Consider the following 12,312-nt stretch of genomic DNA (forward strand, 5'->3'; position numbering starts at 1 on the left):
TTGTTTTTTTTAACTCTGTTTTGTGTAATTAAAAGTAAATATTTACTTCTTATATAAATATTTTACTGTTTCTGTAAATATTTTATGGTTCTGTTCAGGAAATTGAATGGTAATTATTTGTTGAGCTATTAATTCTCAGCTTTCTTGCCTCTCTAATCTGATAAGTACCTATTCTATTTAGTTGTAGTCACACTAACGAGATTTACAAAAGTATTTTTAAAATGTAATTTCTCCTACATAATTGTTTGCTATGGTTTTATTTCTTCAGTTATTATTTAAATAATAGTTAACCTTTGTTGTTAGAATGGATGCTTTGTTATTTTATTTTAATATAAATGTATATATAAATTTTCAAAGTGCACTCCGAGGTTAAATGTTCCCTGACATGTAAATAATTTATTCATATATAATATATATATAGAAATGTTTTAATAGCCCTGAAGCCACCCAATGATCTGTTATCCAAACAAAATTTAATTTATAATAATCATTAAAAAAAAAGTTTTAGTTTTAAATCTAGACTGAGTTATTGCTACTGCATGTTTGTTGCCTTGTTAAGATGTTTAGTTGGTAATTATGTAAAAAAAAAATCACCTGTAAACTATAAATATTTTTTAAATTAATAAAGTATTTATTTTTTATACTCAGAAAATAACTGTCATGATAGAAATATGTCCTTTAATTTTAGTCATATTTTTTGTTTTTATTTGTTATATTTTTTTTCTCTAGAATATTGAAATAGACCATTTTGTAATTTTCAGAAAGCCATTTACATATAGCTGGTACTTATATAAATATTTTTTTAATCACTATTTAAGTTGAATTTTCAGTAATTAAATTAATAAAACCTTTCTTTATTTAGATGTTTCAGTTTTTTTTACTTAAATAAGAGATACGCATTATTAAAATTTGTGTGTTTCCTTTTTCTTTCTTTATTTGTTTAATGCCTCATTGAAAACATTGATGTAAAGTTCTGGAAACCTGGAAAAAAGTTTTTTTCATTAATAGGTTTAGATTAAGATAATTTAGAGTGGTAGTTTAAAAAAATAAAATTACATTCTGATTTTAAGAATACACATCAATGTTGAAAGCCTTTAAATATACAAAAACAAAAAGATGGTGGCAACCAATTTGAAGAATTTTGAAGTTTGAATGTCAAAAATCTTGCTTTTTAGTAATTTCCTCCAAGTTTTTAGAAAATAAGATGGCACAGTGACCTTAGTATATTTATTGAATTGCTACTTTTATCTACCTTCTCCGCAATTCATACAATATTTTTCACCACGCTTGTAGTCATAAAATAGATCTCTAAACATTAATAATTCCATTTTTAAAAATATTATTAATGGATTCAATGAACTATTTTAAACATTACAAAATCTGTTTAATTATTGTGAAACTTGTGAATGGTCTATTTCATTCTTTATTTTATTAACTGTATTAATAATATATGGTATATGAATAACTAAGATATCCAAAACCACTTATGTTTTGGTTATTAAAATACTTAAAGAAGCGTTTCTATAGTATATAAAATGTATCTTAATGTAAAAACACATTCCTGAATTATATGGAATTGTCTAGTCTTTTATAGATTTAATGTCAGTTTTTTTTTCCATTATTTTTTTTATGTATTCAAACGAACATCCCATATCACTCATCTATTAATAAATTATCAGAAGGTTGTGAATCAGAGATATATTATTTTAATATAAATAAAATAAATATTTATTTAAATTTTCATTTTTGTTATTAAAATCAGCAATTTATTTTATTATTATTTATTATTTTTATTTGTAACACCAGTCAGGTGTTCTCACATTATACTTTCTGTATAAATTCTTTAACCTCCCTCAAAGAAGTCGTATTGTGTCTAAAAATTCAATATTTCTCTTTGTGATTTTCATATAAATTAATTAGGTTTAAAATTTATGTATTGTGCTTTAACTGTATTTTGAATAATATTTTCATAAATCTATTTATTTTTTGTACCCTTGGGACCAAAAGAGTACATCATGCTTAACATATTTTTTAAAAATTGTTTTGTGATAAAGTGAGGTAAGTTAAGAAAAAGGTGGCAGAAATCTAAATTTTTTCTTTTATAACAAAAAGACATAATTATATTTGATAATCGATGCATTTACTCCAAATAATTGGCAAATTGCAGCTGACTTCTTGGAATTAGCAATGAAATGTCAATGTCTGATTAACAAAGTTATAAAAATGCTTTGTATATCTTCAAAATTTTATTTATTTTTTCATATTATATATCATAACATTATAGAATATCTCATAAGTATCTTTAAATACATCTTATTGAAATAATTCTTACTTTAACTTAAAATTTCTTAAGTATTACATTACATTCAAAACTGTATATTTTAAATATGAAGGTTCTATAAAAATATATATAAGATGTATAGAAATCTAGATTTCTAGGTTTAATTTTTTAGAGTTCAAGGAATTTTTAACATTACAAAAAAAAAATAAATAAATAAAAAAAAGTAAATTAATTATAAATGTTTTTCTAATAACAACTTCTGTTATTGTTTTTATATTTATATATATAATGTGTACATACATATATAATGCTTATTACCAGTAATATACATTTTTATAATGCACTAGTGTATAAAAAAAAAGAAGTAATGTTGATTTTTCCTTTTTCGTTGAGCAAAGTAGTCTGATGCCTCTGTGATTTTTTTTTAGATGGAAATATCCAGTTTAGAAAAGTGTTTTTCTAAAAAAAAAAAATTCGATTCTGTCCTTAATGAGACCGTATCATATAGCTAGTTTTCCTTTCTTACTTTTTGTATAAATAATTCTTATTAGGCCAATGACTTATATATTTTTAAAATTAGTAACTAGTACTTTTAACTTATACACTTGCACTTTCAATTTTAGTATATGCTATTTATTTGTGTCCCTTTGTTTTATCAAAACCATTGTATTGCCTCTTTAAATTTTATGTTAATTTAGGAATCATGAAATGTATATATTATAAAACTCATGGCTTCCTTGATACTTTCTAATATAGTAATAATTTCAAAATTGGAGACTTAACTTTTTGTACTAATTGTTACAGTGTATGAGGTATACTTAAGACAGCTTGACATCAAAGCTTTAAATTTTTATGTAAACATGATATGAAAAAGGCTGAAGCTCAATAGTTTTGTATTTTTATATTACTGCCATCTTTTTTATATCGGTATTCAATATAAATTTCAATTTTACTATAATTTATGTTTGTATATCATTTTTTTTTCTTCACTATAAAAAATATGCTTTATCATCACATTTATATGTACAGAAAATATTTGTTTTAGCCAAGAAACAAATCAGATGTGTAGTTGATCCATTGTTTATCACTTTCAGAGTAGTGTATATTCTTTTTGTACTCTATAAACTTTTAAATATATGTAATATATATAACTAGTTTATGTTCCTTTTGTATTCAATAAACCTTTAAATTTATGCAAAAAAAATTGTCTTTATAATCCATTGAGTGGGTTGACTTGATCTCTCTTAAAACCCCCAAACTAACAACTTTATACAAGATGTATTGTTAAAAATAACTCAATTTTCTCCGAGTAAACATCCTTTATTCATATTAAATTAAAGGTTTTTTTATTAATTATGCTTTCGATATACTTCCAATTCAACATTCAAATACTAACATTATACAAAGTATAAATATGATGGACTGCCTGGTAAAGTCAAGATGAGACTAAAGATACTAATGATTTATTTCATTAGATCTATCTTTGCAGTACTCAGGGACTCCTCTTTTAAGCTTGTATACCGACCGAATTGAGGTGAATTTGCCATTTTTTTTTACAACGATAAGCTCTAAGGGTTGTCATTGAGCCAATTTATTTTTCAGCTGTTACTATATTTTCATTGCTAACTTTGAAAGCAAAGTTTCTGTTAGCTAGATTGATAGATAAAATATTTAAATCATAAACATATTGATAAGTACTTAGCTACTGGGTACAATTAATAACATTCAGGCTCATTTTATTGAAATCTTGAAGAATATGAAATTTTATTGAAATATTGACATGGTATTTTGCATTATCTTGGTCGAGAGAGAAATGCTTTATTTAATAACAAAGCAATGCTGCCTAAACAGAATGGGTTGCTTCAAGTACACAAATCAGTCCTAGGATATAATATAAATATTAATGTAAGTAATTAACGAAGTTATAATAAAACAAAAGACTTAATAAGTGATTAACAAAATTTTAATGTTTTTTTTAGTTTCATTTTTCTCCTATTATTAATTCATATAATATTAAGTTGTTCTTTTTTTTCCTTTATAACTATGCTACATTAATTTTTTTTCTTCCCACTCTTCCCCTTTTGTTTTCTTCCCAACTATATTTTTAATGCTCTCTATTCCTCTCCCATTCATCTCATATTTTTGTTTTTCAGGGACTCGACACAAATTCTCAATGCATAACACAAATTTTATTTAAATTTATGGACTCACCAAATTTTTGTAAAAACTTATGGTAACACTTATAAAAAAACAAACTTATATATAATTATTTTGAAATAATTAAAAATTGAATTATAGCCATAGTAAAAAAATTAATAAGTTAAATACTAATAAATATTTTTAAAAATAAATAAATAAGTTAAAAACTAATAAATAGGTTAAAAAATTAATAAATAATTCTAAATTTTCCCAGAGCTGATTTCCATGTAGGTGAATGATGTATGCCCAGAATAATATTTTTGGAAAAGATCGCAATATCCCCAATACTAATACCTAAGTATTCTATAAAGTTCCTTGTTCTTTGGTGTTGTTCTATGAGGTCCATACCAGAGGCCTCTCTCTCTCCCTCTTTATTATTATGTAGTTTAAATATCTTATAATATTACACTATGCATTTTCTTCAATGCTACTTATGCATCTATATTATCTGTTATCTTCTTATGTTTCTTGTTTTTCTGTAATTCCATTTAATCAATATGGTTGTTATCTTTTAATTGCTCTTTACCCTTATAAATAGTTGGCACTAATAATTAAGTTTTTACTTATTTACGTTCTTCACTGACCGCACCTCCAATCATCTTCTCGTATATGTAATTATGAAGATGTAAAATCTTAATATCCACATGTTTTTAATTAGTATGGTCCAATTTCCCTTGAATCTAGCTACAAATAATCAGTATCTTAATTAGTTAATACATTAATATAACTGTTGATCTAAAATTTCAGGGTATTGATCCTTATTTTCCGAAATGAAAATTTAACACTTTATATCACATTAATGTTACTCACCAGTATAAGTATTTTTAATTAAATTATTATAATGTTTTAAGAGTTTAGCACTTAAAATGTGATATCAATCTAATAAAAACATTACCTTATGTGATATAAAATTGCTTAAGTTTTAGTTCTGAAAATAGGAATCAGTTTCTTAAAACAGTACAATACAGTAACAATCAAAATTATATATATATATTTTGATTTATAAAGTATCTAAAGTCAGATTGTCATTAATTTCAATTGACATATGGTGACTTCCTGCAAAATTGAACAATAAAACGATTTCTATTATTCTATTGTTTGAATAGATTTTTAAATCTTAAACTTGTTTATTAGTTAACATAATGTATCCAGTATTGTCTGAGTTTAATTTAAGTTTCTTTCTACAAGCCTATTTTTCTAAAAGGGAGGGTGTTCACTTTGTCTTTGCTGTACTCTTAAAAAATATTTAATGTTAATTAGTAGTAAAATGACTGGCTGTGGAGTTTGTGAATATTCATCAAGTGAAAAAGATATTTTATAAAGAGAAGCATAAGCTTAAAAATATGCTGACCCATTATTTTTCATTGTTTTATATTCTCTTATTCTAATATTAATTACAGATTTAAAAATTTACAAGAAAAATTTAATGATTAAACTATAAAAATTTAAAGAATAATGCTAGCGTAACTGAAAAAGTCAACAGAATTGTTCAAGATAAACACTCCTTTACGTTTCTATTGTAAATATTGAGTTAACATTATACTCCTATAGAGGAAATAATTATACTCAGCGGTGCCCTATCCTTAAAATACTTGTTAAAGGAATAATAGTTTGAATTTTCACTGTTAATTCTACAACAAAATTATAAATAAATTTAGATAGGTAGTAAGAATATTGAAAACTTTTTAAGTTATTGATAAGCTTAAGTAACCAGGACTTCAAAGATTGATGGACATGAGCTTATGAGGCACAATGGAGAACGAGGACTTAAATTTTTGTACATAACAACAAAGGCTTAGTTGTGTTAGTTAATTTATAAACTAAGTTGGTGAAGTCAGAAATAGTGCTTCGTTACAAAGTATAACACCCTCTTCATGGGTTGTAAAGTTTTTTTTTGTAATAAAAAGAAGGCTAATAAAGAGAAACTAAAGGAAAAGTAATAGAAAAAATTGACTTATTTTCATGAAAAAGGATTTTATGTGTTACTAATCACGTAAATTATGAAAAAAAAAGAAATAATACAAAAATCAAGTATTTATTTGAAATAAATTTTCACCCCATAAAAATTTACCAGTATAGGGTATTACTTTTAAAAAAATATGTTTTTCTTCAATTCAATTTAATGTAATTTTTTTAATACAAAAAAGTGATTCAACCGATTTCATCATTTATATTCTGTCTAGTGGCCTATATGATAAAAATTAGATAAGATAGACACTTATAACTGGTTCAATCTTGTTTATCACTGTTTTAAAGCATGCTTCTAAGTAATTAAGAAATTATTTTAGAGAATTAAATCAAAATATTTTAATAACCACAGAATTTTAAGAAGCAACATAGTTAACAATATTTACCAATTTGTTAAAATGATGGTCAGGAATGAAAAAAACTATTATTAGCTACTGTTTCTACCCATGTTTCTGGACATCCTGAATTTATTGAGGTGTCCTTACTGAAATTATTAATACTACAAAATGGAAATAACTAACACAATAATGGTGAATTTTATTATTACTCTAATATTTGAAGAAACATTTAAATAGAAAATCTCTGTACTATTAGTATAACTGAATGAATTAGGTTTATAAATTTAAATAAATCAGTAAAATTTTTCATTAATTAATATTTGCTTGTCTATATCAATGAACATTTTTTTTTAATCCTATACGCACATTTAATTCATGCACTTGTTTATCATTAATTATTAATTTAAATAATTTGATGGTTTTATGTTAACAATATTTTTTATATTGCTACTATGCTTTAATATTGACATATATGATAACAAAAAAAAAAGGTTTTGACTTTATTTTGCAATGATTTTATTCCAATAATACTTATGACTGGAGTCGTCCTACCAACTGCTACTGTCAGCAGTTCTCACGAAGTAACCCTATTCTAAGTTACAATCTCCAGGGTATGCCGAATACAAAATAAAAAAAATCTTATTGCCACACGTGTCAATATTAAAGCAAGGTAGCGATGTATATAATGACTCCTTTATAAGTAATGGTTTAACCTTGTAATATCTATAATTCATGACAAAATAATGTATTGATTAATTGTGCTAACAGGCGCAAATGAAAATGTACACAGAATGATAAAGAAATTTATTGTTCCAATGAAGGGGAAAATATTTAGTAACATTAATGTAGTTAAATAGATAAATACCTGACCCTTTCAGATATTTTTCTAAAATATATATATACATATATTTATATGCATGTATGTAGAGTGTATATAGAGGTTTTTAAAAAAGTATTCTAAGCAAGTTTTATTTTTACCGTACTGGTGTACAAAACTAACTCCAGCAGCAGGAAATTCAAAATGCCTACTTATACTATTATTATAAAGACTTAAATTCTTGCTTAAAAGGAATAAACTCTCCGGAGTTTCCAGATTTCTGTTCCAACAGATCCTTTTCAGTAGAGGTCATGCCTATATTAACTTGTAGCATTTGCAATAATTACTGGTGGAATGTGTTTTGGGTACTATTACTAATTTAATTATAAGAAATTAAGAAAAACCTCAAGAGAATTATAAGGGTAAAGGTAGCAAGAAAAAAAAAAGAACATATAAAATCAAAATAAATATATTAGGAACTAACATCACATGATGTCTTATAAATAAATATAAGGCACATAACAATAATTTCAATAAATAGAAACAATCTAAGTTACTAGGCACTTTTTTTACTTTCAGCACGTGACACCTTTCCGCTTGAATCGTGCTTGACATAAGATGTATAAATATCATAACCAAATGATATAGAACTATCATAAAATATTCTATACTTAGTAGGCAAGAAGAAGAAGTTGAAAAGCTGTGCTGGTGGCCACACTACCCATTCGGCGACATAAAGTTGTTTACCTTTTTCAATAATTTCATTTCCTATATCCTTTAACGATGATTTGTCTAACAATCCTGATGTCAAAAAGAACACTGAGATGTAAACTGGAGAAAAAAATATTTGGTCCACTAACACTTTTTTCAACACAATTTTAACGGTCCTTCCAGGTAATTTTTTATCTAAAAACATATACCATTTGTGACACACAACGCCAACAGTGAATCCAGTAATTGACATGTGCCCTGTTCTTACTTCATCCCAAGTTTTCTTTTCACCCTTTAGAATCATGTATTGCTGCTGGGTCATGTCACCAATCCCAGATAACCCAACAGATATGCCCATGTTGGTGAAAAATAGATATTTCTTGCTAAACATAACATCCTTAATGTGTTTAAATTTCTTATATGCTGCAGAAAGGCGATGCAAAAACCGAACGTTTCTCATTTCTGAGATTAACAAACATCGTCCTCGAAATAGTTTTCACTTGACCTGAAGTAGATAATGTCATGCCATTAATGAGGATAAAATGATTCCTGACTGCCTAACCTGGACCAAGTTAAGAGCAAGAACACCCATTTTGCAACCTACCTGCCCTTGAATTGTGAATTTTGGGGCACCCTCTCCCAAAATTTCTAATTTCCAAAAATAATATATTTACATATATGAGAGACGGTGTTGAGTTGAATTAATACGACACAATGTGGAGGCCTAAAAGAGATTTTTAGTAAACCGACCTTTCACTTATTATAATAAATTAAATTGTGGATGGATTTTATTTAAAATGAAAGTTTAAAAAATGCTTGATTAGTGTTATATTTAAGGATTGTATCACTTTATATAAAGAGTTAGGAAACATGATTTAAAAGGAACAGATTTACTTTTTATAATTATAAACTTTTGGTGTCGTAATGGCAACACTGATTAGTGAAGGTTATGTGTTACTCTAGCTTGTGTATGTTTTCAGTGTGTTGTGTTGAGTAGCTTATGTTTGTTTTGTGACTTAAAATTCCACACTAATTCTAGTATCATGTCTGATTCGCGGAGAGTTCAATTGAAAGAGGACTTGTCTTTCGTGGAATTTGAGACAAGTGAGAATGTTGAAGTTATATCTTCTTTTCAAAGCATGGGGCTTAAAGAAGATTTGCTCAGGGGGATATATGCTTATGGTATGTTTTTCTTCACATTATATTGTTAATACGATTAAAGGCTTGAGTTTATTGAATAACTATAAATTTTTAAAGTTGTACAGTATTAGATTTAATCAGGAGTGTTAGAACTGGTGTAAGAGTTCTGTCCCCTTGGTTTACAAATATTACCTTAGAAGTTTTTCTTTATATTTATTCATTTCATATCGAAAGTTAATTTATTTTGTAGGAAGTTGAATCATTTTTTAAATCTAGAAATCTGTGATGCACATAGCTAATATAAATGTTTATTTTATCTAATGCAATGTCTAATTATTATTATTTGTTGACATTTAGGATTTGAAAAACCATCTGCGATTCAGCAGAGAGCTATTATCCCTATAGTTCGTGGTAGAGATGTTATTGCCCAAGCCCAGTCAGGTACAGGAAAAACTGCTACATTCGCCATTGCTATTTTACAATCATTGGACACACAAACTAGAGATACACAAGTTCTATGTTTGTCACCAACAAGAGAACTTGCTGTACAGATACAAAAGGTAAGCAATTACTATCTTCTCTCCTTTTCCTTCCCAAATGTTTGCTAGGTACTAATTTACAAGTAATACTCACTGACAGTGTGGTCACACCTATGATTTATGAAATCTCAAAAGTAGCGGAATTGATCTGATAAAACCTTTAAGTTCACGAGTGTTTATTTATGTAAGGTTAGATTATAGTCAGTTACTCGTGTATTTAACTATGTTTTAGCATGAAGTGTGATAAAAGTTTGTGAATTATTCATTGTATATTTTTAACCTCTCTTGTCATATGCACATTGATGTCAAAGAACTTGAGCTATTTTTCTTCTCATTTCATATGTTTATGTTTTATTTGAATTAAGTTCAACCCTAATTATGCCAAAAAAAATCTTATCTGGGATTAGCTTATTTCTTTGGTTAGTATTAGTTAGCGGGTGAGATCTATAAGTTTTATATATAAGAAGATGGTCAGGGTTGCGGTCAAAAGAGAAACAAAAATATATTACAACTATTTTTGTGTCTCTTTTGACCGCAATCCTGACCATCTTATATATCAATTTTTACGGTCAACTATATATACACATATATTCTAAGTTTTACTTAGAAGTTAATTCAATTTATAATGAAGATAACATTGTTATTGATTTATTTTTTAAAAGTCCCTATTCTAAATTATAGTTTGGTAGTTAAAATATGCTGTGTTTCGGGATTTTGTTTTCCTTTGAAACTGGGTTTCAATCCTTCCCAGCCCCGCCCCACTAAAGCCCCCATTTATTTTTGTTCCTATATAACTTTTGAAAAATTTACTTAAAATGGGAATAGTAGACTTAAGATCGGAAACCAAGCAATATTCAAAAAGTGGCTAAAATTGAAAAAAAAAAACGGCAACGTTTGTAGCATAAATTGTTCTGATAACACTTAACATTAAATTTTTAATTCACAATCACTAAATCATCATAACAAATTATATTTTTTCAAATACAATCAGAACAAAGGAATTAAGGATAAACACCAGAATACTGAGCTCAGTATACTTCTAGACACACTTGGTAACTTATGGAATTCCATGTCACATTATACATGGCCCTGCCAGGCTCCATATAGAATACTTGTGAAGTAGAACCATTAGCTGATTGTATTATTGTATGAAAATCAGGAGCATTAATAGTTATGTTTTGTAATTATATGAATTGTGTTTATCAGTTGTGAAAATGCATGTTGTTCTTCGCAATTATTATTATATGTGTTTTCCTAATGCATTGTTATAAGCAATGCTATAGTGTGTAATACATTAACTTTAGAAATCTATTTTATATACTGAGGATTATAATTTTATTTAAAATGTTTATTCTGAAATTGGTCATGTACGTTGCTTTTTATATTAAAAAAATAATGTTATTTCTTAATTGTTTATAGGTTATTCTTGCTTTGGGTGATCTCATGAACGTTCAGTGCCATGCTTGTATAGGGGGTACAAGCTTAGGTGAAGACATAAGAAAACTTGATTATGGCCAGCATGTAGTTTCTGGTACTCCTGGTCGTGTTTTTGGTTAGTCCCAATATTCTATATCTTTTATTTTATCATAAATTATAGATCACTTTACAAAGTTATCTATTATTATTTTCATTTTCTTCCATCAACATTGTTATTTAAATCTATATTTGACATTTAATGTGTAATATAATGTTAGTAACATTAATATTTTAATGTATAAGTATATGTGGTGTAGGTAAATGCAGTGTGCTGAATTTTGTGTAGTTATTCTTCTGCTTACACTTTCTTTTTTAATCAGTTACAATTGACAGTTTACTTAATTGTAGCTGTAAATAAATCATTATTTTCAAATAATCATCCCTTTACTTAATAAATTATTTAATCATATCATTTATATAGTTGAATCTGAGTTGTAATATAATACTCTATTTGAAAACTGCATAACAATTACTCCTGTCAGTAAAGTTTAATTACAACACTTAAAGTTTTTGATGTAAATTGATTAACTGTTACGTGTTTTAAAATAAAAATCTTTAGAAAATAATTACTATTCATCTCTGTAATAGTCTGTAAATAGTGGATATTGTTAATAACAAGAGAAAAATATTCCATCTTTAATGGCTTATTGTTTATTACTAATATAAAATAGTCCGTATATTATATAAGCAATAAAGAATATGTATTTAAAAAAATGTTATACTGGAATATTTGTCTTCTTTCTCGTTCAAAAAAAAAATCTTATACCACATTAGTTTCTTCTTGACCGCACCCCCGACCATCTCCTTCATATTCAGTTATGGTCAGCCATTTATATATATATA

The 12,312-nt window shown here is 26.4% G+C and overlaps 2 protein-coding genes across 2 annotated transcripts in view; one reads left to right on the forward strand and one right to left on the reverse strand.

Moving 5' to 3' along the window:
- Positions 1-8,056: 8,056 nt before the first annotated feature.
- LOC106686563 (mpv17-like protein 2) lies at positions 8,057-8,912 on the reverse strand. The gene has a single exon (XM_014429936.2). The coding sequence runs from the start codon at positions 8,772-8,774 to the stop codon at positions 8,160-8,162; it is 615 nt and encodes a 204-aa protein (XP_014285422.1). The 5' UTR covers positions 8,775-8,912; the 3' UTR covers positions 8,057-8,159.
- A 347-nt stretch (positions 8,913-9,259) lies between these two features.
- The window catches only part of LOC106686566 (eukaryotic initiation factor 4A-III), a 20,242-nt gene continuing 17,189 nt past the window's right edge, over positions 9,260-12,312 (forward strand). The window contains exons 1-3 of the mRNA XM_014429940.3: positions 9,260-9,496; positions 9,812-10,014; positions 11,413-11,545. Coding sequence (XP_014285426.1) covers positions 9,358-9,496; positions 9,812-10,014; positions 11,413-11,545 — 475 coding nt within the window. The 5' untranslated portion in view covers positions 9,260-9,357. The remainder of the gene's footprint in view (positions 9,497-9,811; positions 10,015-11,412; positions 11,546-12,312) is intronic.

Source organism: Halyomorpha halys, unplaced genomic scaffold (genome assembly GCF_000696795.3).
Source record: "Halyomorpha halys isolate HHAL.00 unplaced genomic scaffold, Hhal_1.1 Scaffold838.1, whole genome shotgun sequence".
In the NCBI taxonomy this organism is placed as follows: domain Eukaryota; kingdom Metazoa; phylum Arthropoda; class Insecta; order Hemiptera; family Pentatomidae; genus Halyomorpha; species Halyomorpha halys.